The sequence below is a fragment of the Rhodamnia argentea genome, chromosome 7 (genome assembly GCF_020921035.1).
Source record: "Rhodamnia argentea isolate NSW1041297 chromosome 7, ASM2092103v1, whole genome shotgun sequence".
Taxonomy (NCBI): domain Eukaryota; kingdom Viridiplantae; phylum Streptophyta; class Magnoliopsida; order Myrtales; family Myrtaceae; genus Rhodamnia; species Rhodamnia argentea.
Window position 1 is genome coordinate 2,170,295 of NC_063156.1, and position 26,715 is coordinate 2,197,009.

Consider the following 26,715-nt stretch of genomic DNA (forward strand, 5'->3'; position numbering starts at 1 on the left):
ATTTAATTAGTTACAAGACTTTTTACCGTGCCTTAGGTAGTCCTTGCTTTTGATCTAAGACAAGGATGTAACCTTGATACAATTATAATTAGTGCGTCCTCCATGGCACTAGTTAAGAATGTTGACAATAGCAACAATAACTTTTGTACTTAATACATGTTGTAAATTGAATAGAAAAAAGGACTTATATACGTTCGCATTAGCACACAACCGACATATGGCCTTAATCAAACGGGATTTTTTTTTTTTTTGGCTCATTCTCGAAAGAAAATTAATAAATCCTGACTGATCCATTCTGAGAAATTTTAATTATTATCCATAGACTAAGTGTTGGAGACTTTGGAGTCAATGAAGCTATCCATTTAATGAGCTGCATATAAAGCGCATCTTGGAAATTTACACCCATGGAAAATGCAAAAGTTTCTTCTTCTCTCTTGCCGTGATTGTTGGTTCCACATCCCGTCAAGTCGACAAAGAACACCACCTCCTTCTTATACGCAATCTTTTCTTCTTCGTCTTTTTCCTCCTCCCTTCTTCTTCTCCATCTTCTTTCTTCGCCCCACGAGTCACGACCACGGGAATTTTTTTTTTTTTTGGTAAGTGGACCACGGGAAAATTGATTCATAGTTATGAGGAAAAATATCAAAAACAAAAACTAGCTTGCCTAGATGGACGCAATTTATTCACCCACATAACAATAGCAGCCATGCAAGCGACACGAGCTACTATCAATGTAAAACAAATATCAGAGGGATAGTGTCCAATCCATGAAAGTTCCATGGTTGTAAAACAAAAATAAGCAATGCACGTCGAATCTACTAAGAAATGTTACTGAATTCTTTTACTTTAAGTAACGTGGCAATTTTTGTGTTGGAACCATTTGAGACGTGCCACATCCCTCAATGGGTAAACTTTCATAAGATCCTTAGTAAAGCTAGCATTTAGAAAAAAGGAGGATGAAGAAGAAGAAGAAATAAATAAAAGAAAAGCTTTAGGAAAGATCGCTTACAGGGGTGATAGTGATCGCACCCCTTCTTTCCGTATCTGAAACCTAAGAAGCAAAAGTTATATCTTCTCTCAAACGAAAAGTGGCCGAATAGTAGAGAGTGAATCCTTCGGTCATCATGTTGTGGAGGTCCTTGTATGATAATCTCACACGGACCTCACTGCAAGATAAAGCATCGCACAAGTGATTCTTTTTCACACCGCATCTCGTCCCTAATAGTAAAACATGCAATACCAGCAGAAATGCACGGTACATCAGCCTGGAGCCGAGAGAGTTAATCATTTCTCCACCGTTTGATGCAAGACTTGAAGTTTTAGATTGGTAATTTTGGTGATGACTCCATAAGGGGATGGATTCATGGAGAAATGATCGAAAAATCAGTTGGGGTGTCATCTATCATTGAGATGTCCGTGTCAACAACTAACACATACTGGTCAAGTCCACAAGTATACATCGTGTGGAATAATTCATGGATAGCTTCCCCATTAATTAGGAAGGAAACTGATCGAAAAATCAGTTGGGGTGCATTCTTTCTCCTCAAGCTCCGTTTATTTCGAGAAAAATAAGTAACTTGAAAAACATTTTTCTAAAAATGATCGCATGTATCACTTGAATAATTGATTAATGAAGAATATCGACATTACTGGCAACAATTTGTGTCTAAACATCTATGTAGACGATAAAAATATTTTTCGTTTATTCATTTTTTAAAACGATATAAGTGATCATTTTGTTTTTGAAAAATAATTTTCAAATATCTCATATTTCGTGAAATAAACAGGGCCTTAGTCTATACTTTTCTTCCAATGTGTCCACGTGATTGTTGGGTTCACATCCCATCCACAAAGAACTCTCTCTCTCTCTCTCTCTCTCTCTCCATCAGTTCCTTCATTCTTCCTAGTTTCTCCTTCGTTCTTTCCTCCTCCCTTCTTCTTCTCCATCTTCTTTCTTCACCATCCCACGGGCATGGAAAAACTGATGTATAGTTTTGAGGAAGAAGATCAAAAATGAAAACTAGAAAGACTAATGGCACAAGGTACATAGGTGTGGAATGGAGACGAAAACTTGTGTCCCTCTCTCGGCCTGTGAGCAATGGAAACTTGGGGTGTCATATGTGGTGGAGGATCAACGAGGATATGTACAACCGAGAGAACACAATCAATCAAGGTTGAGAATGTTACGGGAGTAGCGAGTAGGACCCAACATCATTGCCCTTTCTTTCTGGCAAGAGAACATCGTAATTTGTTTGTTCTCTGAGAAGGAGGATGCAAGAGAGCACAACCATATGAAAGAGATACAATAACACCACATTAACAAAGAGAAAGAAAAAGACAATCTTGAAAGTAATCACTGTCAAGCTAAACTAGCCCAAGTCCCTCCTAACATAAATACTATATTGTGGGGACATAAAAAAAATACACAAAGCTTTTTCGATCAAACTATGCATGATTCTCTAAACAAAATCGCTATCTCCAAAAGGAAAACTAGCAGAAATTATTTGAGCGCTTGATGAAGTTGAGAATGTTTCTAATTCCATCTCCGCTTTGTCATTGTTGACTGGCTCATCCCGTGGGTAAATAAGTGGTTTTGGAGGCATTTGAAGTTTATGAATATCTCCTTCAAGCAGTTCTAGGACTTTTCTCATTGGAGGCCGATGATCAGGATTTAATTGTATACACCAAAGTGCAACTACTATCATCTGTTTTATCACCATCCTTTCCTCTTCTACTACTTCTTCCATTTCAACACTTTCTAATTCACTGACCTGGTCATACACCCACAAGGGAAAATAAATTTGGCTTGAGCGTTCCGCATTTGCATTTATGTTCCTCCTTCTTCCTGCCATTTCCATGAGCAACATTCCAAAGCTATAGACGTCCGCTTTATAAGATACACTGCCAATGTTTTTGTAGAACAACTCAGGCGCCATATATCCCAAGGTTCCTCTTGCAGCGATCAATGAGACTATGCTATGATCAGTGGGATAAAGTCTCGCTAGTCCAAAGTCAGAAATTTTTGGTATGAAATTCTGATCTAAAAGAATGTTGTGAGGTTTGATATCAAAGTGAAGTATTTGCATGTCGCACCCACGATGTAGATATTCAATTCCCCTCGCTACCCCAAGAGCGATCTCATAGAGTCTCTTGTAATCGAGAAATTTATCAACTTCATCGGTGAATATGTGCTTATCCAAAGATCCATTTGACATGAGATTGTACACAAGAGCTTGTTTCGAACCTTCAAAGCAAAAACCGAGGAGTTGCACTACATTAACATGGTGAATTCTTCCTATAGTAGCAACTTCACTTATAAAATCTTGGCCATTGGCCTTGGACTGCTTCAAAATCTTGATGGCCACTTCATTGCCGCTTCTGAGCGTTCCTTTGTACACAGAACCATATCCCCCTTCACCTAATTTCTGCTTAAAATTTCTGGTGATCTTCTTAATATTTGAGTAAGAGTACCTTATGGGCAAAAAGTTATTATGAGCTCGCAAAAATTCTTCGACATTCTTGTCCATTGCTAAGTGCCTTCTTCGGTACTTGTAGATCAGAAATATCACAACAAATGGCAATCCAATTATGAATTTCACTGCACAGAAATACACTGAGGAAAATTTTGATTGGTTAGATGAAATTTTTAAAAGTTATTTTAGGAACAAATCATTTAGGCTTACCTAGTAATGATGGAAATTCAACACTTGCCCACAATGCAAACTCCGCGACACCTATGGAAGGAATGAATGATTGAAAAGGAGTTGACTCAGAAGAAGTACGGAAAACAAAACTCACGATAAAAGAGAGTAGTAGCAAGCTACTTTGTACAAGTTGAATTTTGTCCAAAGGGAATACGAGAAGTGGGATGAGTGCATTTGCAAAGAAATGAAAAATAATAAGCTTCGATTCACATAGATGATAGACGACACAACAAACTCCTTTTGCTTTGTTAGCGGTCAATAAATATAGAGATACAGTGACTTCCATTTTTTAAAAAATTGATTGGCAAGCGTCTCTTGAATTATTAGTTAAGTGACTAATTAAGGAACTAACTAAGAAAATCCAAACTCCATTCCAACAAAAAACTAGTCATGTGGTGCTTAGCCCTCTTGTGGAAAGAAATTATAATCTATGCACATTAAACATTTCTTTAAATTTCCAGTTTTGAAGAGAAAGTAGTAAGTGAGAGAGTACAGAATCATGCAAAATTGCGGTAAAATCTCATTGCCAGCCAATGCTTACCGTAAAAGTAAACGGATCCGCAACCCGCACCACCCATGTAGATGCTATAGAAATCAAAGAAGCACAAGAAAGTTTTCTTCAGTGACGTTTCATAAAAGCTTAGATCGAATCCATCGGCCATGATGTCATGGATTAGCTTGTAGTTGTAGGAGCTGCTAGTAATCTGCTGTTCACCCCCAAAATAAGTCCAACCGCTAATGTTGCAAAACTCCTTAACATCTGATGCTTTTGGATCCACCAAAGCATACAAGTTCCAATTCAATGATGCATTGGAAGAATACGACCCTGCAGTACATGGACCGGTAGTGATGTAGGATGAAGAACTAACCTGCTTTGAGCAGTTCACAATGACCAATGTCCTACTATCGTAGATGTTGTATGGTCTGTTTGGAATGACACGATTTTCGAGGTTATACTTTTCGAGGTTATACAGTGCCCACGAATGACTGGGGAGAGACGAGCAGTTATCCTTTTGCAGCCCGTCATCAACCAATCTGATTAGTCCATCAATGTAATTGATAGACTGCACGTAGTATCGGCCACCCTCAAGGCGTAGAACAGTGTGATTATCTTCACATGTCAGCTCATGCTTCGAGTCACCACATCCATTCGGATCACTTTTCAATCGAAACGGGTAGCTTATATTGTGTATGTCACCACAGGATGAAGCATAGCACCGCCGTCGACCCTCAACACAACAAGTGATCGCTTGCAATAGAACGAGAATGAGCAGCAGCACTTGATGGATATTCATGGAGCTGAGAGCATTGATCATGTCTCTTTTTGGTCTTTGGGCGAAGAGAAATTGATAAAGAATTGCTTGGGTGGTGTGTGTGTGTGTGTGTGGAGGAGGCGCAATATAAAGAGATTGGACGATCCTCCGTGTTTGATTCGAGACTTAGCAATCACCAACAAATGAATGCAAGTCAAGAAATAAAAGAGGTGGACCCAAACTGAGTGGAGGTTCCATCATCAGTGAAGGCTTGCCTTGGGCATGGCCGGTGGCCATCCCTATTGATCCTTCTTTCTCCTCTATCTCCACATTTCTTCTACTCTCTCCACGTGATCGTTGGGTCCACATTCCATCGACAAAGAAATCTCTCTCTCTCTCTCTCTCTCTCTCTCTCTCCATCTTTCTTCCTAGATTCTTCTTCGTTCTTTCCTCCTCCCTTCTTCTTCTCCATCTTCTTTCTTCACCGCCCCACGATCACAGTCCAATTGATGTATAGTTTTGAGGAGGAAGGTCAAAAATGAAAACTGGAAAGACCAATGGTGTGAAATGGAGAGGAAAACTCATGCCCTCTCAGCCCGTGAGCAACGGAAACCTGGGGCCTCATATGTGTGATGGAGGATTAACAAAGATCGATATGTACAACCGATAAAACAAATTTGACCACCCATATATGTTTATGGAGAACTTTTCTTAGTTAAGTAAGATTCTCATATTTTCGGAGATATCTACGATGTTAATGGGTGTTCTTCTTTTCGACATAGCACGGACGCCATCTTAAGAATCGGTGCAGCTCTTGAATCGGAGCGAACGCCTGTGTCTAAAGAATCGAATGGATTGTGATGATTAATGGTTTGCACACATTCAATTTGAAGAAAAAGCCAATATTAAGAAATCCAAGGAATAATCCGCTATTTCTGAAGAAACTCCGCAATCGGTCGTCAGAGTAAAGATTTGAACTTTCTAATTGATTTTCACATATTTGGGGGAGAATCTGAGGAGTCTTCAAAGTCGACAAAAACAAAAGTTGGTAGGGCTCCCCAGGAAAGGATCATACTTTAATAGATGCGACCCTTGCTTGTCGATGGAAGCAATGACAGAGCCAAGATTTAGATGGAGCACGAGTGAAACTTTTGGCAAAATATGGCGTCTCCTTTTTTTTTTTTTTTTAACTTGATAATTTTGAGGAAAGTTATACTGTATAGACGGAAAAAAATTACAAAATCAATCGTAAGCTTATTGTACAGATTCCAATTTAATTCTAAACATTTTTCAATTTTGTTAATGTGGTCCTAAATTTTTATGTGAAATTTCACTGTATTTTTTTTTTCAGTGCTGATTCGTGCATGCAATGCGTGCTTTGTGTGTTCCAGAATCACACCATATCTCGACATCATTTGCTGAAGCTCAGTTTTGCAACTGATCGGGGCTGATCGGAGGGCAATTACTTTGTCACAATAATCATCCGGTCCGTCGTCTGCATGGATTTTGTTGCCGCTTCGGAGTTTGGCTTGATTTAGGTTTGGAGTTCCTTGCGGTTCTGGTCACGAATTTGGAGCAGAGATGTTGTGGAGTGGTCTTCTTAGTGATAAAAAGGGTTCTCTGGCGCTCCAGATATTTTAACACGGCAAAACGTAAGGTCTCTTTAACGACGTAATGAAGAAGAACACACAAGGAAGAAGATGAAAAAAAAAAAAAAAAAAATAAGTATATCATAAAACTTATTAAAATCTGCAAAAAAAAAAAATGTCATTTGGTGATACTTCTTCCACGTCAAATGCCCCGATGTACCCTGTGAGATCATTGAACCGCCATGTCAGCAATTTTTAGGCGTATTGATCAAAAGGACTATATTGAAATTTCAATCGAATGTTTATAATTACATTAGCAAAATCAAAAAATTTATTATCGAATTGATGTCCGTAGAATAGGTTTAGGCCTGGATTTGTAACTTTCCCTAAATAGAGAGCTTGAGAAAATATCAGTTCTATTCAAAATTTTATAAATTTTGTTCTTGATTCTTTATTAGAACCTAAACAAGGATGGGGACAAGAGAATACTTTTTTCTTGGTGATAGTTATGTAAAATTTTGGAATAAAATGTTAAGCTAGAACTTTTCCATTAAAACAATCAATTAAATAAGGTCGGGTTCATCCCTATTTGTGTATTGCTTCTAAATGAAAAATAGAGCTAAAAGATGACATATTTGGCATATGAAACCTATATATAGTGTAAATGGAAAATCCCAAATTTCTTAGATTAAAATAATACGAAGAAAAATGTAATAAAATAGAATTGTCCATACATATGAGGTAAGATGAGACTATGTCATCAAATTACATCTTTGAAATTTTACATATTTCCCCCATTGAATACAACTTGTTTCCTAAAGCAAACAGTATATGAGGTCTTTCAAACCTACATAGGCTTGTTTCATCCAAGATCTTCATTTCCATTTTTTATAAAAGTTTCCTCTGCACAGACAGATGATGTCTACTTTGTGAAACGTATGCATAGATGTCTTCTCTGAAAATTATTACCATAGTTGAAATCAACAAGAAGATCTGATGCTTGTCGAATCCACCAAATATAATTCCTACTCTCCAAATTGCAAATAAATTGTACTTAGGGTGAGCAGAGTCGAATCCACGTAGACCGACAAATTGTTAATTCTTTGAAGACCAAGTAAATAATAAAAGTAAAATTAAAAAGGGGGGTTTATGCAGAATATACTTAAATAAAATAAGCAAACAGAAATAAATAAATAAAAATCAGACTATGCAACATCTAGCAAAAGTAATCTCATTCAAGTTCGGAAGTTGATCATTGAGTCAAATGAATAATTTCAAACACTGCAATAGACTGGTTATGGTTGTTGAAACGCTTCTAACAACCTAATCTTTCCTTAATATTAGATTAACCGGACACGCGCCTATGATTAATCCTTTATTAACGAATAACCCCGACATGCGCCAAAGATTCAATTTGCTAATAGCATGAAAAACGAGAAAAACCCAACCCTAGCCAATAAATCACATGCGTAACCTATTCAAGCTAGACCATATATTCTCATAATACAACCTGAAAATCTGGTTTTAATCAAGTTATATTATGTGCCACGATCATTAAAACACCTAAACAATTACGGGTTTGGGCATTTCAATTGGCAACTATCACCTTGTCAATTGCACAACGAGCTCTTATTGTAACAATTAACCAAGCAAAGGTAAACAATAAAACAGAGAATATATAAATACTGCAGAAATTAAGAAGGAGAATTAAGTTTAGATCTCACAACTTGAATGAACTTGAACCTTGATAAACCTTTGCTAGATTAAAGAGGAGTTAGCCACGCATGGCAAAAGAGAAAAACAATATGCTTCTAAATTTTCTGGAGTCAAATCTCCCCTCTCCTCTTGCGTTCAATCTCTTAAATAATAAAAAAGAAAGCTTAGAAAAAAGAAATTCTATCCAACATGGAAAGAGAAAAAAGTAGGCAAAAACTTCTTCCTAATATCCCTAATTAAGAGTTCTATTTAAGTACAAAAAATCCTCCGCAATCGGATCTCGAAAATATGGAAATAAATAGCCAAATCACATCTGCAAATTCTGCACCAGCTTTGCATCCGCGCGACCTTAAGACGTGGGCATGGCTCTTTGCACAAAATCTGGAAAATGAATCTTTTATACGCAGAATCCCAACCAACAGCTCAAAATCACATCAAAAGCGTCCAAAATCTTCATGATTGCATCATTCACCATTACCTAATCACAATGCATATAAACAAATAAATTCCACTCTATTTATTCGAATATTTATCCAAAATACCATCAAATATAATCAAAATATAAGTCAAATATACGCATCATCAAGATCACAGGCCGGTAGTAGTACTCCAATTATCAAGATCATAGGTTATCATTAGCATTTTACTTGGGATCACCCTAAATCATGTAACGCCAGAGGAAAATTCTCAATGTCAGTGACCTTTCCCCCGTTTTCGTCCTTACAATTTGTTTTTTCTCGGATAAGGGGGATGCGAGAGAGCCCTACCATATGAAAGAAATACAATAACACAATATTAGCCAAGAGCTAGAAAAAAATAATCTAGAAAGTAATCACGGTCGAGCTAAACTAGCCCCAAATCTCTCCCAACATATTACTAGATCGTGGGGACATATACAAATACACGAAGCTTTTCTAATCAAAGTATGCATGATTCTCTAAACATTATTGCTATCTCCAAAAGGAAAACTAGCGGAAATTGTCGGAGCGCTTGATGAAGCTGAGAGTATTTCTAGTTCCATCTCATTTGTGTCATTGTTCACTGGCTCATCTGGTGGGTGAAAAAATGGTTTTGGAGGCATTTGAAGTTTACGAATATCTCCTTCAAGCATTTTTGGGACTTTCTCATTCGAGGCTGATTATCAGGATTTAATTGTGTACACCAAAGTGCGACTATTATCATCTTTTTTTTATCATTGTCCTTTCCTCTTCAACAACATCTTCCATTTCATCTCTTTCTCCTTCATTGACTTGATGGTACACGCACAAGGGAAAATAAAATTGGCTTGAGCATTCTGCATTTGCATTTATACTATTCCTTCTACCTGCCATTTCCATGAGCAACCTCCCAAAGCTATAGACGTCCACTTTATAAGATACATCGCCAATGTTTTTGTAGAACAACTTAGGTCCCATATATCCCAAGGTTCCTCTTGCAATAGTCAATGAGACTATGCTATGATTAGCAGGATAAAGTCTCGCTAGTCCAAAGTTAGAAAATTTTGGTGTGAAATTGTGATCTAAAAGAATGTTGTGAGGCTTGATATCAAAGTGAAGTATTTGCATGTCGCACCCACGATGTAGATATTCAATCCCTGTCGCCACCCCAAGAGCAATCTCATATAGTCTCTTGCAATCGAGAAACTTATCACCTTCATTAGCGAAAATGTGCTTATCCAAAGATCCATTTGACATGAAATCGTACACGGGAGCTTGTTTCAAGCCTTCAAAGCAACAACCGAGGAGCTGCACTACATTAACATGTGAATTCTTCCAATAGTAGCAACTTCACTAATAAAATCTTGGCCATTAGCCTTGGACTGCTTCAAAATCTTGATGGCCATTTCGTTGCCACTTATGAGTGTTCCTTTGTACATAGAACCATATCCCCCTTCATTTAATTTGTGCTTAAAATTGCCGGTGATCTTCTTAATATTCGAGTAAAAGTACCGTATGGGTAAAAAGTTGTTATGAGCTAGCAAAAACACTTCGACGTTCTTGTCCATTGCTAAGTGCATCCTTCTATATTTGAAGATTAGAAATATCGTGACAAAGTGGCTTTCCAATTTTGAATTTCGCTGCATAGAAGTACATTGAGGAAAATTTTGATAGGTTAGATTAATTTTCTAAAATTATTTTAGGAACAAATAATTGAGGCTTACCTAGTAATGATGTAAAATAAAATCTACAGTTGCCCAAAATGGAAAGAAAAAAAAAACTCGAAACCTGTGATAGCAACGAATGATGTCAAAAGCAATTGAAGGAAATGAAGTATGGAAAACAAACCTCATAAGAGAAGAGAGTAGTAGCAAGCGTCTTTGTACAAGTTGTATTTTGTCCAAAAGGAATATAAGAAGTGGGATGAGTTGCATTTGAAGGTAAATGGAAATAATAAGCTTCGATTCACATAGATGATGGACAATACAAGATACTCCGTTTGCTTTGTTAGCAGTCAATAAATATAGAGAAAGAATTATTTTTCATTTTTGACAAATTTGTTAAACAAGCGTGTCTTGAATTATTAGTTAAGTGACTAATTAAGGAACTAATTAAGAAAATCCAAACTCCATGCCAACAAAAAACTAGTCATGCGGTCCTTAGCCCTCTTGTGGACAGGAATTATAATCTAGGCATATGCATATTTGGAGCTGATGATAAGTCTGTCTGGGGTGATTTCTACCGTTTCTCTTTTTTTTTTTTTTTTTTTTTGCCCCGAAGCCTTCAACTCCTACATTGTGATTTTAATATGTAGCCGCGAAGCTCCCAAAACCATTTAAATAGATAAATACTGACGCAAATAAACATCTATATTTTGTGATTATTTTCTTGAATATTAAATATTTCTTTCGATTTTCAGTTTTGAAGAGGAAGTAGTAAGTGAGGGAGTGCAGAATCATCCAAAATTGCGGTAAAATCTCATTGCCATCCCATGCTTACCGGAATCGTAAACGGATCCGCAACACACCACTCGCATAGATGCCATAGAAATCAAAGAAGCGGAAGAAAGTAATCTTCCCTCGAAATCAAACGAATTTCTATTATCAGAAATCAATTTCTGAAGCGAAAGTAGAAAAAACAACTTCTACTTCTGAGTAGAACTAGAAAAATCAACTTATGGTCAGAAGTTGATTTATAAAGCAGAAATGTTGGCATGTGCACCCTAAATTACCCATTTGATTTCTACTCTAGAAATAGTTTTAGAGCAGAAATTTACTTCCAGAAGTATTACCATGCGCACCCTTAGCAGTCGCCTTGTCCAGTAGGAAAGCCCAAGTCAGTCAATGTAACAAGTGGACGCAAGTCAAGAAATTAAAGAGGTGGACCCAAACTGAGGTTCGTTCCATTGATCACCTACAAGTACAGTGTCATCTAGAAAATTTACCCCCAAGATTTCAGACTGATGTTCTCTCACATTTGATCCTTCTTTCTCCTCAATCTCTACTTTTCTTCCAGTGTCCACGTGATTGTTGGGTTCAAATCACATCGGCGAAGAAATCTCTCTCTCTCTCTCTCTCTCTCTCTCTAGTTTCTTCTTCGTTCTTTCCTCCTCCCTTCTTCTTCTCCATCTTCTTTCTATGTATAGATTTGAGGAAGAAGATCAAAAGAGAAAACTAGAAAGACCAATGGCACAATGTGCATAGGTGTGGAATGGAGACGAAAACTTGTGTCCCTCTCTCAGCCTGTGAGCAATGGAAACTTGGGGCTTCATATGTGGTGGAGGATCAACGACGATTTGTACAACCGAAAGGACAAAATCAATCAAAGTCGAGAATGTTACGGGAGTAGCGATTAGGACCCAACATCATCGCCCTTTCTTTCTGGCAAGAAAACACCGTAATTTGACAACCCATATATGTTTATGGAGAACTTTTCTTAGCCAAGTAAGGTTTGCATATTTTCGGAGATATTTAAGATGTTAATGGGTTTTCTTCTTCTTTTCAAGATGACACGGATGCCATCTTAAGAATCAGTGCAGATCTTGAATCGAAATGAACTCATATGTATTAAGAATCAAACGGATTTAAAGGAAAAACTAATGTTATGAAATCGAAGGAACAATCCGTTATTATTGGAGAAACTTCTCGAGAGGTCGTCATGGATTCGAACTATGTAATTGACTTTAATATGTTTGGGGGAGAATTTTAGGAGTCTCCAAAGTCACCAAAAACAAAAGTTGGTAGGGCTCACCGGGAAAGGATCATACTTAAATTGAAGCGACCCTTCCTCGTTTTATTGATGTAAGCAATGGCATCATTTCTGAACCTATTTTATAGATTCTAATTCACTAGTAAACCTTTCGGATTTTGTTAGAATAGTCCTAAACTTTTATGTGAAATCTCAATGTAAATCTTCCGCGTAATTTATGCCTGAAAATATTGACATGATAGTTCAATCATCAGTATGGCCATCGTACATAGTATGATTAGCCACCGATTAAGAAGAACTTAACGGGAGAACAGTGTTTTGAATTGTTTTTTTTTTTCGTTCTCTTTTCTTTCCATCTCCCTGCTACTGTTCTTCTCTCTGGGTTTTCATCCAATTCTGCCATTAATTGTCTTGCTCTACCACTTTTGGCTTTCGGTCAACCGTGTCAGCTTAAATCTTGCTCTGTTGATTCCGTAAGAGTCCACTAATTTTTTTTTTTTTTCCATGTTGATTCGGGCCTGCGATGCGTGCTTCGTGTGTTCATTCGCTGAAGCTCAGTTTTGCGATGATCGGGGCAGATCGGAGGGCAATTACTTCGTCAAAATAATCATCTGGTTCGTCACCCGCACGGATTTTGTCATTGATTCGGAGTTTGACTTGATTTAGGTTTGGAGTGCCTTGCGGTTCTGGTCACGAATTTGGAGCATAGATGTTGTGGAGTGGTTTAAGTAGCACCGACACCGATACCGATACCGATGTGCAATACGACATGATAAGACACGCCGACACGTCATTTCTCAAAAAATAGAGAATTTCGACATGTTGGGACAAATTTGATATTAAATGTATAGCACATGTATATATAAAAATATCATTGTTCTTCTTCTTATATTAGGAATTTACGATTATTATGTTTTTTGCTGGCTGGGTATATTAATATTGGGGTGACTGGGTATATGATTAAAGTATATATATATATTTTTATAAAAATACAATTTGACCCATAATTTATTAAAAATGCTTAAAATTGACCCCACGTATGTCGAAATAAGGCACTGGGAAGCTGGAATCGCGTGTCGTTGGTGTGTCTAGAGCACCGACCACGTGTAAGTCACATGTCGGAGAGTGTCGAAGTGTTGAAGAGTGTGATGCCCGATATATCATATAAGATGATCGACGATGATTGAATGACGTCAGCAATTTCTCGGTGCAACCGATCAAAAAGACTCCATTAAAATTTCGCTCAAATGTTTCTAACTACATTAGCGAAATTGAAAATTTATTATCGGATTGACATCCTTATAATAGGTTTAGGCCTAGACTTATAATATTCCATAAATAGAGATTTTGAGAAAATATTAGTTCATTTCGAAATTTTGTGAATTCTGTTCTTGATTCTTTATTAGAACCTAAAAACGGGGCCCCTCTAAGCTGACCGCACTATTTGTAACGGTGCTTTTATAGCCACATATCTGAAATTATGCTAATGGGACTCATTTGGGCAAAAGGAAGACAAAATTTCCTGAATTAATCATAAAAAATGGCCCAAATGTTGCAAAACCACAAAAGCTAACCCTTTGAAAGAATAATAAAAATGAAACCCTTATCATTTAGCATAATATTAAGCACACATAAAGGAGCGACAGTAGCAAAATTTAGCATTTCATATTTATTGTACACGATTGTTCTGCTTTTATGCGTTATTACGATTTAACAATGATGATATCGAATTGGAAATTTTAATCTAACAATTATTAAGCAGAATAATATTTCTGACCACATGATCTTCCAATCAATAAGTGTTTTATGCAAAATACATGGAGATAGTGTGTGAAATAAAAATTATTTTTTTTCTTATAATTTTTTTTAAATTTTAGCTCACAATTTAAAAAAGAAAAAATAAAATTGACAGTCAAAAGAGTGAAACCGAATCAGCAAGTGATCCGGTTTCACCAAAACAAGTTTGTGGCTACAATTTGACCGTCCCACCGTCATAATTGGTGGGACAGTCATGGTAGCCTTTTCCAAACAAGAATGGGGACAAGAGAATACTTATTTCTTGGTGATAATTATGTAAAATTTTTAAATGTAATGTTAAGCCAGAACTGTGCCATTAGAACAATGAATTAATTAACGTCGGCTTCATCCCTATTTAAATTGCTTCTAAGATTGAAAAATACACAAACAATTTAAGAAGTTTCAATACATTTGAGGTAAGATGAGACTATGTCATCAAATTACATCTTTGAAATTTTACATTTTTGCCCATTGAATATAACATATTGCAATTTACCTAAAGCAAACTGACATGGACTTTGATAGAGTTTTTTTCCACAAAAAAAAAAGGGGGTTTGAACATGAAACCCAATTGTTGTAAATATTTATTATTATCGTATCTATGTAGTACATATGAAAGAATGACATTGGGATGGCAGATGTCGAGTATATAAGCCAGGTTGATGAAGTCCCACTAACCCAGTCTTTGTCCTTGCTCTCTTCTCAATTTGTTTGTTCTCTGAGGAGGAGGATGCAAGAGAGCACAACCATATGAAAGTAATACAATAACACCACATTAACAAAGAGCTAGAAAAAGAAAATCTCGAAAGTAATCACTGTCAAGCTAAACTAGCCCAAGTCCCTCCCGACATGAATACTAGATTGTGGGGACATATAAAAAATACAAAAAGCTTTTGTCGATCAAACTATGAATGATTCTCTAAACATTATCTCTATCTCCAAAAGGAAAACTAGCGGAAATTATTTGAGCACTTGATGAAGTTGAGAATGTTTCTAATTCCATCTTCGCTTTGTCATTGCTCACTGGCTCATTCTGTGGGTAAATAAGTGGTTTTGGAGGCATTTGAAGTTTACGAATATCTCCTTCAAGCATTTCTAGGACTTTTCTCATTGAAGGCCGATGATCAAGATTTAATTGTATACACCAAAGTGCAACCATTATCATCTTTTTTATCACCATCATGTCCTCTTCTACTACTTCTTCCATTTCAACACTTTCTTCTTCACTGACATGGTCATACACCTGCAAGGGAAAATAAATTTGGCTTGAGCGTTCTACATTTGCATTTGTATTCTTCCTTCTACCTGCCATTTCCATGAGCAACATCCCAAAGCTATAGACGTCCGCTTTATAAGATACACCGCCAATGTTTTTGTAGAACAACTCGGGCGCCATATATCCCAAGGTTCCTCTTGCAATGATCAATGAAACTATGCTATGATCAGTAGGATAAAGCCTCGCTAGTCGGAAATCAGAGACTTTCGGAGTGAAATATTGGTCTAAAAGAATGTTATGAGGCTTGATATCAAAGTGTAGTATTTGCATGTCGCACCCTCGATGTAGATATTCAATGCCCCTCGCCACTCCAATTGCAATCTCATCTATTTTTCCATAATCAAGAAACTTATCTCCTTGATCGGTGAAAATGTGCTTGTTCAAAGATCCATTTGACATGAGATCATAGACAAGAGCTTGTTTCGAGCCTTCAAAGCAAAAACCAATGAGTTGTACTACATTAACATAGTGAATTCTTCCGATAGTAGTAACTTCACCGATAAAATCTTGGCCATCAGTCTTGGACTACTTCAAAATCTTTATGGCCACTTCATTGCCGCTTCTGAGCGTTCCTTTGTACACGGAACCATACCCTCCTTTACCCAGTTTATGCTTAAAATTTTTGGTGATCTTCTTAATATTCGAGTAAGAGTATCTTATGCGCAAAAAGTTGTTATGAGCTTCCAAAAATTCTTCAATGTTCTTGTCCATTGCTAAGTGCCTTCTTCTGCACTTGCAGATTAGAAATATCGCGACACACAGCATCCCGATTACGAATTTTGCTGTGCAGAAGTACGCTGAGAAAAAATTTGATAGGTTAGAATGAGTATTTGTGTTAATTACTATAAAAACTAATCATTGCGGCTCACCTAGTAGAACTATAAAATCTCAAGCTTTCCAAATGGCAATATCGTCTAGGACACCTGTGGAAGGGACAACTGATGTCAAGAGGAATCGAAGGAAATGTAGCATGGAAAACAAAACTCGCGAGGAAACAGAGTAGTAGCAAATTAGCAATAGCAAGCTACTTTGTCATGTGGCTAATTCTAGGCACAGGTATACGTGCAACTGATGATGGATCTGTGCGGGGGTGACTTGTGACTTCTTTTATTGTTTTTCGGAATTCTACAACTCCTACGATTTGATTTTAATATGTAAGACGAAACTCCAGAAACCTTTCAAATACACAATCGGTGAAGTATATTAACAGGGAAATTTTGCATAATTTTATTTAGCTTTAAGTATTCTTTTCCATATGCCGGTTTTTGAAAAGAAAGTAACCGTTGAAAGAGTGTATAGAAATAGAATCACGCAATATTGCAGTAAAATTTCATTGCCAACCGATGCTTACCTCCGTCGTACTCGTAGGATCTGCAAACCCCACCCAAGTAGATGCTGAAGAAATCCAACGAGCAAAAGGAAGTTGTCTTCCATGTATATCTATCAAAGTAGAGAACAAATCCATCCGCCATCATTTTATGGATTTGCTTGTAGTTGTAAGAGCTACTATTGATCTGCTCATAAGGGCCAAAATCAGGTGATAGTGATACCCCCGTCCACCAGCTAATGGTGCAAAAATCCCTAACATCCGATGCCCTTGGATTGACCAAAGCATGCAAGTTCCAATACGATGAGGTGTTCGAAAAGTACAAGCTCTCAACGCATGGACCGGCAGCGATGTAGAATGAAGAATTAACCGGCTCTGAGTAGTTCACGATGACCACCGTATCACGGACGAAAATGTACGGGTTGTCCGGATCGGAATTGTTATGGAAGTTATATAGCGCCTCTAAGTGATGAGGTAACGACGAGCAGTTATCCTTTTGCAGCCCGTCGTCGACCAATGTGATGTGGTTGGAGGAATAGTTGATAGATCGTACCTGGAATCGACCACCATGGAAGTATAGAACTGTGTGATTATCTTCATAAGCCAGCTCGTTCTTCGAGTTTCCGCATCCCTTCGGATCATCTTTCAGTCGAAACGGGTGGCTTATGTTGCAGATGTCACCATAGGATAAAGGGACGCCCCGCCAATTACTTGGCTTGGCATTGCTAGTTGTCGCTTGCAGTCCAAGAAGAATGAGTGGCAGCACCTGATAGATATTCATGGAGCTGAGAGCATTGATTATGTTTCTGTTCGTCTTTAGAAGAAGAGAAATTGATAGAGAATTGCTTGGTGTGTGTGTGTGTGTGTGTGTGTGTGTGTGGGGTAAGCACAATATAAAAGGATTGAAAGGGGTGGAATGGACGGTCCTGATTTGATTGGAGACTTTGGAGTTGCCTTGTACTGTAGAAAATCCCAAGTCAGTCAACGTAAGAAATGCATGAAGTCGAGAAAATTGAAACATCAGTGGGTCTAAGACATTTACAACCACAGAAAATTCAAAACATCTTCTCATGATCTTCCTCTGTCCCCTTCTCTCCACTTGATTGTTGGGTCCACATCGCATATTTTCTTCTTCCATTTTTTTTTTCGCTTCTCCCTTCTCCTTCAACATCTTCTTTCTTCACCGCACGAGTCACGGTAATGGGCAAACCACCAGCACCGGCCGCGCATCCGCCACACTTAGCCACGCCGGCGATGCCGCTAAGGGGACTTGTAATTTAAGTCCAACGCCAAAAAGAAAAAAGAAGAAGAAAGTTTCAGTTCAAGGGGACAAAAATATCCAAAAAGTCTCAAACATATTGCACATTTGCCAATTCATACTTAAAACCTTTTAATTTTGTCAATTAAATCCTAAACTTTTCACATTTTGCTAATTAAGTCCATCCAGCTACATGAATGCAGGCTGTCATTCGTGGCACAATCGATACCGACGTGGATAATTTTTAATAATTATTTAATATTTTTCTTCTTTGTTAAGAACTTAATGTGAGGGATAAATAAGGAATTTCGAAGAGATTTGTGGTTTATCCATATCTCCCATCAATCATTCCTAAGGCTTTGTTCATGGAAGGTTGATGGTCAAGATCCCAGCGTACATGCTCCAAATTGGCACCTCCCATCATCGTCCTCGGGGTTTCCATTTCCTCACCAATTTTCTCCCAGTCATTGACCTGGTCAAAGGCCACAACTGGAAACGAATTTGGCTCGAACCTTCCAAAATTGCATTTAGGCTATCATTCTTCCTGCCATTTTCATTAGCAACGTGGCAAAACCGTAGACGTTGGCTTTATAAGAGACGCGACCAATGCTCTTGAAGAGCAACTCACGCGTCGTAGATGGAAAAGTTTCTCAAGCTGCAGCCAAGGACGGTGCCGTGACTCGAGAGTTGAAGTTTTGCAGGTCGAAAGTCGGATGCTTTTGGAGTATAATTCTCTGTCTGGATGGATATTTTGTGAGGTTTAATATCAAAAAGTAGAATTTGGAAGTCGAATTAGTGAAATAAAGTTTTTGTTTGACTTGGGCAAGGTTGGTGTTGATCTTGGATCGTCATGGGCCAGGCTTGCACAAAATTAGTTTTGCCCCAATCTCATCGATTTTCCGTTCTCTTTAATTTCCCTTTTTCGCTTTGCAAATGCTAAGATTATTCGCTTCAAGCAAATTGCACTTTTGCAACCCAACGTCAAACACGAGGATGTCGCCATAATTATTTTTTTTTTTGTCAGAAACTCGCCTTTCATTGATTAATCAAGAAAAGGATAACATAGAGTTTGAGCTTCTAAACATAAAAGATTTCAAAGAGGAACGGGTGGATTCGAAATCCTCGATGGACGGGCTTTCCTTCGATGGGTCTTCGCGATCCAGTCTGCAACTTGATTTGTTTCACGTGGATTATAAACCAGAGCAGTGGAAAACGAACCGAGCCAGCCTATCTTCGCATTCATCAACAATCGACCGTAACTCTCATGGGCTTGGGTTAAGGCCCGGCACCATATTGACCGCGGATAAGCTATCAGTGCATATGAGTACTCTTGGATCCTGTCCCCTGTGCAGGTAGCCTTTGGCTTCCAAGTACAGGAGTGTCGCCTCAGCGCTAACATCTCCGTCTCCAAGGCCGAAGAAGTTCTAACTCTCTCTGCGAATCCATCGTCGACACATGCCAGCACCATCACGACAAATGCCAGCGACAGCTCCCTCCCGATCTCCTTCCAAATGCAATCCATCGATATTGAACTTCAAGGAGCCCTGCTTCGGCGGTGTCCATGCATCCGATAAGTTAGCCAAGTTTTCTACTTTCTTTGTCGCTTTGGGGTTCCAGCGTTTGTAATTTCTCTCGATTGCGCTAGCTTCGTCAGCAATAGAATCTGGGTTCGGTCTGAGATTTCGGAAGACATAGGCATTACGCGCCTTCCAAATATTCCACAATACGCCTATGATGAGATCTGGAGAAGGTGAGTCAGCTCTGTTTCGCATATTTTCCAATATCCACTCTTCAATTCTTGAGATTTCTTGTTTGGGCATCCGAATTCTGAGCCGAGGATCTGACCATACTTCTTCTGCCCATTCACACACAAGCAGAAGGTGCTCTGTGGTTTCTGGTCGCCGGTGACATAGTGGACAAAGTGGATCTGGCACAAATGTCCTCCTAAACAGATTCTCACGAGTAGGTAAGCTATTTTGACACGCGCTCCATGCGAAAAATCTGATTTTTGGTATGGTTCTGAGATTCCATATCGCTTTCCATGAGGGTTGAGGCGGATGGTAGGAGGAGGAGGCGTGATTGTTGTTCTGGTGTGAAATTGTTGGCTGCATATTGTTGTAGGCATCCTTTACTGAGTACCGACCTACTTTGTTTCCTGTCCGTACTAGTGTGTCCTCCTTAGGAATCAAGCTCAGTGGGGATACCCATTATTTCCTCGGCCAAGGGCTCCCCAAACAACGAAGTTACTTTCTGTTCATACCATTGTTGTTCTCCCTGCACAAATAATTCTGCCACAACTTGGGGGTCGCCTTGATTAGCCGGTTCGCCAATTAATCCCTGAGTCAGCCTTCTATCTTCTCGAATTATGATAGTTTTTCCATTACCAACGGCCCATCTTACTTCTGGATAGATAGTGTCCCTTCCCTTCAGCAAACTTTTCCAGCCCCACGAAGGTTGTGGGCTTCTATTTGCATTCTAGAAATTTCCTCTAGGCAAGTAAATTCTTTAAAATATTTGACTCCACAAGGCTGAAGGGGACTGTATTAATCTCCAGGCCTGCTTAACCAACATAGCCTTGTTGAAAGCGATAAGGTCTCTGAATCCGAGTCCTCCTCCATTTTTCTCAATTTGAGTACCTCCCATTTTTTCCAATGTATGCCCTCCTTCGATTCTTTTTGTTTCCACCAAAAGGAAGCTATCCTTTGTTCTATTGCTTTACATATGGAAATTGAGATCTTGAATATAGACATGGCGTATTGGGTTAGTGCTTGCACAACTGTTTTTATGAGTATTTCCTTCCTGGCCCTGGACATAAGCTTCTATTTCCAACTTTCCAGCTTTATATTTACTCTAGGTAATATCCAAGCAAACATATCTTTTTTCGATTTGCCCCAATGCGATGAATGCCTAGATACTTCCCTGTTTTGTCTAATATTGGTACCCTCAGCTCTTCCGCTATATTCTTTTTCAAGTCTGGTGGACAGCCTTTACTGAAAAAGATTCCCGACTTATTCAAGTTGATGGCTTGTCCTGTCGTGAAGCAATATTGATTTAATACCCCTGCTAAATTTTGGCATTCACTAATTTTTCCATCCAGGAAGAAAATGGCGTCATCGGCGAATAGCAAATGTGAGAGAGTAGGACAAAACCTACTCAACTTGATTCCCTTGATGCTACCATCTCCTATAGCTTTGTTCATGAGATGAGATAGAGCGTTAGCCATTAAGATGAAAAGATAGGGAGAGAGGGGATCACCTTGTCTAATACCTCAAGTAGCTTGGAAGTATTGTAGGTGTTCCCCATTGTATTTCACACTGAAGGTGGCTGACAAAATGCATTTCATAACCAGAGCTACCCATTTCTCGCTAAATCCCATCTTAAGCAAATAAGCTCCCAAAAAGTCCCATTCCACCTGGTTGTGTGCCTTTTGCATATCAAGTTTCAGTATTGCCTGGAATTTTCTCTTTTGTTTCCTAATTCTCAACTGGTGGAGTACTTCCTGGACTATCAATATGTTATCCTGTATTTGCCATCCGCTAACAAAGGCACTTTGTTCGGTTGCACTGAGTTCAGGCAACCAGGGTTTCAATCGGTTTGCCATCACTTTTGAAATTATCTTGTAGCTAACATTGCAAAGACTGATTGGTCTATACTGGCTCAATTCTTTTGGGTTAGGAACTTTTGGAATTAGAGAAATTTGAGTCATGTTGAGCTTCGGGTCGAGTGTACCTGAGTCAAAGAAGCTCTTGACCATATGAAACACATTGAGCTGGATAGTCTCCCAGTGGTGGTGATAGAACTGGCCATTAAGACCATCCGGACCCGGGGCTTTAGCCAGGGCTATTTGAAAAACAGCCTTTCTCACCTCTTCCAACGTTATTGGTGCTACCAATTCTTCATTCATTGTCGCCCTAACAGTACTTGGACATTGGTCTAACACAGGTTGGAAATTCCTTGTCCCCTTAGTTGTATAAAACGACTGATAGAATTCAGTTATGTGTTGTTTCAGCTCATTGTCCGACCAGCACCAATTCTGTTCATCCACCCTTAACATAGAAATCCTATTCCCCTGCCTTCTTTGAACCGTAGTAGCATGAAAGAATTTGGTGTTTCTATCTCCCCATTTCAGCCAGTTGACTCGAGAGCCCAAACCCCAGTACATCTCCTCCTGTCTCCATAAACTTTCAATTTTCTCCAACACAACCTGAATGTCCTTTTTAACTGAATTGCCTGCAGCCCTGTTTGGGAGTTCCGTTAGTTGTGTTTTTAGTGCTTCTATTTGACAGTATGCATTCGAGAATTTCCTTCAGCTCCAATTCTTTAATGCCTTAGCCACCCTGTCCACTCTACCCGCCACTTCCCCTTGCTGTAAATTCTGGGTACTCCAAGCTTCGGTTACAATCTCATCATATTCCTCATTTTCTAACCAGAAAGATTCAAATCTAAACTCCTTTTTCCGTGACTTGTGGTTTGGGAATAGTGAAACTAGGATTGGACTATGATCGGATGCAATGGCTGGTAGTGCATAAGCTTCTACATTGGAAAAAAGAATCCTCCACTCGAAATTGCTGAGTACCCTGTCTAGTCGTATTTTCACAAGGTCATTCCATCTCTATTGTTCGACCATGTATAGGCACATTCTTTACTCTCAATATCCATGAGTGAACAGTCATACAAAAATCTCGAAAAGCTGCAAGCCTATACTGATCCGCATCCCTTCTCCCCACTTTCTCCCAAGAATATAATATCTCATTGAAATCGCCCAAACACACCCAAGGCTGGTTGTTAACAGAATGAATGTTCTTGAGCTGCTGCCATAGTTGTAATCTCTCCTGAAAATTTGTTGATGCATGTAAGAAGGTGATTCTCATCTTCCTCCCACTCCTCGGCTGTTTGCAAACAATATCAATATACTCAGCTGTACTCGTCTCAATACTAAGCGAAGCCTCATCATTCCACAAAAGTGCTTAACCAGCGGCCCGCCCCCCCCCCCCCCACACACACACACACACACACACACCAAACCCCCAAACAATTCCCACTGGATTTACTGTCAACAGGTTCTGAAAGTTAAGACGCTTTCTAATTCGATCCACCGCTGCCTCTTTAGTTTTGGTCTCCCTTAGAAATACCATAACGGGCCTTTCTTGAGTCACAATGACTCTCAATGCCTGAATTGTCAAGGGTGTGCCCAACCCTTGACAATTCCAACTTAAAAGCTTCATTTCGTGCCTGGTGGCTTATTTTGGCTAGCCTCCATATCCCAATCAAGTCCGTCTTCCGCCATTTGATTGGGGTTATCGAAGAGTGGCGCTTCATCGAGAGGGTTAGAGCTGGTACCCTTTGTCTCAAGTGAATTTAGCTTCTCCATTTTTCTAGAAGTTGCTGAAATCTTCTGCCTATTTAACATCTTCTTATGTGACTCATCAGGAATTGGTGCCAGACTGGCTCCCCTAGTAGTACAGGGGTTGAGGCAAGAGTGGTAATCACACTGCCAATGAAATGCCAAAATCTCCAACAGCTATATACCAGGCAATAGAACAAACACTTGGTGTGCACGCACTCAGCATTCGAAAGGAGCCACTCAATCACCGGCATCACCGACCACGCACAAGTCGCAACTAAGGAGCATCGCCTTCACTGAAACACAATCAGCAGAGATAGACGGTGTGAACAGAACAGATAGTCCTCGTTGCGGTGGTGAGGGAGTTGGCACCTCGCATGAAAAATGGATGAAGAAGGGAGGAAATACGTGAAGTTGATGAAATGAAGGAGAGGGCTCCATCGAAGTGGAGCAGTAGACCCCCACTGGGGGAGAGGAGAACTCCCAATGTGGAGATGTAAGCTCTCACGAAGGAGAGAGCGAATTCAAAATCCATAACCGTATGGCCATTATTTCTATAGATGAATTCGATCGTGCGCATTATATGACTATTTTCACACGCTAGCTCAATTCTTGAGTCACCACAGCCTTTCGGATCACTTTCCATTTGCAAGGGAAAGCTTATGTTCTGAATCTCGCAGCAAGATGACACAGGGCATGATCGTCCGTGTATCCGTCCCTTGTAGCACAACCAAAAAGACCAATACATAAGATAGAGGTGTGGAATTGAGGGGAAAATCTATAAATTTATCACCTTCATCAATGAAAATATGCTTGTCCAAAGATCCATTTGACATGAGATCATAAACAAGAGCTTGTTTCGAGCCTTCAAAGCAAAAGCCAATGAGTTGCAATACATTAACATGGTGAATTCTTCCAATAGTAGCCATTTCACTGATAAAATCTTGGCTATGGGCCTTGGACTGCTTTAAAATCTTGATGGCTACTTCATTATCGCTTCTAAGTGTTCCTTTGTAGACAATGCCATACCCCCCCTTCACCCAGTTTATGCTTAAAATTCCCAGTGATCTTCTTAATATTCAAGTAAGAATACCTTATGGGCAAGAAGTTGTTATGAGCTTGCAAAAATTCTTCAATGTTCTTGTCCATTGCCAAGTGCCTTGTTCTATATGTGTAGATTAGAAACATCGCAACAAATGGCGTTCCGATAGCGAACTTCGCTGCACAAAAGTACACCGAGGGAATTTTGACAGGTTAGAATGATTCTTTTTTAATTGTTATAAAGAACAAATCATTGCCGCTTACCTAGTGTGTCGTCTCCGCAAATCCCTTTATGGCCTCAAGCAAGAGTTCGACAAGTGGTATGCAAAATTTACCAACACGCTTACGGATGCCGGTTTTAAACAATCCAAACATGATTATGCTCTATTTACATGGACAAAAGGTATGTCATCTGTTTATCTAATAATTTATGTTGATGACATACTTATCATGGGAAGTAATGAATCTGCTGTGAAGAATTTTAAAGAGTATCTACATTCCACTTTTCACATCAAAGATTTGGGGTCACCTAAATATTTTCTTGGAATCGAGATAGCTCGTTCGGATCAAGGAATCTCTCTCGACCAACGGAAGTTTGTACTGGAGATTATATCAGAAGCGGGTCTATCGGGGTGCAAGCCAGTTGTTGTTCTAATGGAGCAAAATATCAAATTAACCACGGCGGATTATGATGCGGGAATATCTCAATATGACGATCCCATGCTTAGAGACCTATCAAGTTATCAAAAACTTGTTGGAAAACTCATATATCTAACCATGACTAGACCGGATATATGTTATGCTATGCAGACACTTAGTCGGTTTATGCATAAACTAAAGCAATCCCATATGAATGCTGCCTTGAAGGTCATGAAGTACTTGAAGAAATGCCCCAGGACTCGGGATACTTCTTTCCAGGAAATGCAACATTGAAATGATAGCTTATTGCGATCCCGATTATGCGACTTGTCCGATGAGCAGAAGGTCCATAACAGGTTTCTGTATTAAACTAGGAGAATCTCTACTCTCATGGAAGACGAAGAAGCAACCAACTGTCTCGTTGTCTTCAGCAGAGGCAGAATACCGAGCTATGGCAAAAACCACTTGCGAGATCATATGGTTACGAGGCTTACTTCAAGACCTTGGGTTACAAATAAAGGGACCAAGCAAGTTGTTTTGTGATAATGATGCAGCTCTCAAACTTGCATCCAATCCCCGTAATGCATGAAAAAATAAAGCATATAGAAGTGAATTGTCATTTTACGATAGAGAAGATTCAAGAAGGAGCAATTGAGACAAGGAATTGGGACCATAGAACAACCTGCGGACATGTTCACTAAGCCTCTTGGTCAAAGGCAACATGCATATCTATTAAGCAAGCTAGGCGTCTTGGACATCTACAAGCCACTAACTTGAGGGGGAGTGTTGGAAGATATGCTCGAGATTTGGGGGATTTGTCCCGATCATAATTGATACACTTAATTAGGGATTGTGATCAATTTAGGATAAGTTTTGATACACCTAGATTAGAGAATATATACTTGCTCTTATTAATCATTCTTTGTACTATATTTAAGCTCTTTTGTACAAGCAGAAGGAGTATGAATGAGAAGTGCACAAAACACAATTTCTCTTCCCATTTCCTCCTTTTCGTCCTTCTTTCCATCTGAAATTGTGACAGCTTGCAACAGAAGAAGAAGGAGCTGCAACACTTGATAGATATTCTGGGAGCTGAGGGCACCAATCATGTCTCTGATTGTCTTTGGGCAAAAGAGAAGTCTGGCGAAGAATTGCTTGGTGGATGTGGAGAAGGCAAGCATATGCAAAGAAGGAAAGATGGATCAACCTTGTTTGATTGGAGACTCGGAATCGTATTGTCCTATAGAAATCTGTCATTCGACGGAACAAATGCAGTCAAAGTCACAATATTAATGGGGTGTGTTGAGGTTTCCATTTGGCCAACCCTGCTTACCTTAAAACAACTTCCCCTTGTCACGACTGAGCACATCAGTTTTGACGCAGCCATGAAACCGTGTTACATAAGTCCACTCTTCCGTCCTCTTGAATGCAACAACCACCCCGTTGCTTGTTAAAAAAAGTCCAACACTTTGTCCTTGCCTGCAATGATTTTCTTATGTGTTTTTCGACGCTCAAATAGATTAAAATCACGATACAAATAATATGTATAAATATAAATATCATACGCTGAAATCCAATAAGAACTCATACACAATTAGAGTACAAAATAAGAAAAAAAAACACAAA

At 39.0% G+C, this 26,715-nt stretch overlaps 4 protein-coding genes and 1 long non-coding RNA gene across 6 annotated transcripts in view; 1 reads left to right on the forward strand and 4 right to left on the reverse strand.

Annotated features, from left to right (window-relative positions):
- Positions 1-26,715, reverse strand: part of LOC115754283 (rust resistance kinase Lr10-like) — an 87,640-nt gene that overhangs the window by 57,475 nt on the left and 3,450 nt on the right. The window contains exon 2 of the mRNA XM_030693264.2: positions 25,177-25,182. The gene's annotated coding sequence lies outside the window, so the exon portion shown is untranslated. The remainder of the gene's footprint in view (positions 1-25,176; positions 25,183-26,715) is intronic.
- On the reverse strand, positions 2,383-10,309 carry LOC115754296 (rust resistance kinase Lr10-like). 2 transcript variants are annotated; one of them, XM_048282805.1, is made up of 2 exons: positions 10,296-10,309; positions 2,383-3,555 (listed from the first exon to the last, which is right to left on the reverse strand). In XM_048282805.1, exon 2 carries the CDS (start codon positions 3,525-3,527, stop codon positions 2,460-2,462), a length of 1,068 nt encoding a protein of 355 aa, XP_048138762.1. In that variant the 5' UTR covers positions 3,528-3,555; positions 10,296-10,309; the 3' UTR covers positions 2,383-2,459. The 2 variants fall into 2 exon arrangements, with proteins under 2 accessions (XP_048138762.1, XP_030549136.2); XM_030693276.2 differs by lacking the exon at positions 10,296-10,309 and adding an exon at positions 3,684-3,717 and having other exon boundaries at positions 2,383-3,613.
- On the reverse strand, positions 4,202-5,110 carry LOC125316028. Its single transcript, XM_048282806.1, has one exon. It carries the CDS (start codon positions 5,018-5,020, stop codon positions 4,202-4,204), a length of 819 nt encoding a protein of 272 aa, XP_048138763.1. The 5' UTR covers positions 5,021-5,110.
- On the forward strand, positions 8,873-15,012 carry LOC125316032. The gene is made up of 3 exons (XR_007199337.1): positions 8,873-8,972; positions 13,128-13,129; positions 14,887-15,012. It is a non-coding gene; the product is annotated as an uncharacterized LOC125316032 (long non-coding RNA).
- LOC125316029 (rust resistance kinase Lr10-like) lies at positions 15,104-16,375 on the reverse strand. Its single transcript, XM_048282807.1, has one exon. It carries the CDS (start codon positions 15,877-15,879, stop codon positions 15,124-15,126), a length of 756 nt encoding a protein of 251 aa, XP_048138764.1. The 5' UTR covers positions 15,880-16,375; the 3' UTR covers positions 15,104-15,123.

Coding starts and splice junctions, on each gene's coding strand:
- LOC125316028 (XM_048282806.1), bottom strand. CDS start 5,020: ATGATCAATGCTCTCAGCTCCATGAATATCCATCAAGTGCTGCTGCTC.
- LOC115754296 (XM_048282805.1), bottom strand. CDS start 3,527: ATGGACAAGAATGTCGAAGAATTTTTGCGAGCTCATAATAACTTTTTG.
- LOC125316029 (XM_048282807.1), bottom strand. CDS start 15,879: ATGTCAAATGGATCTTTGAACAAGCACATTTTCACCGATCAAGGAGAT.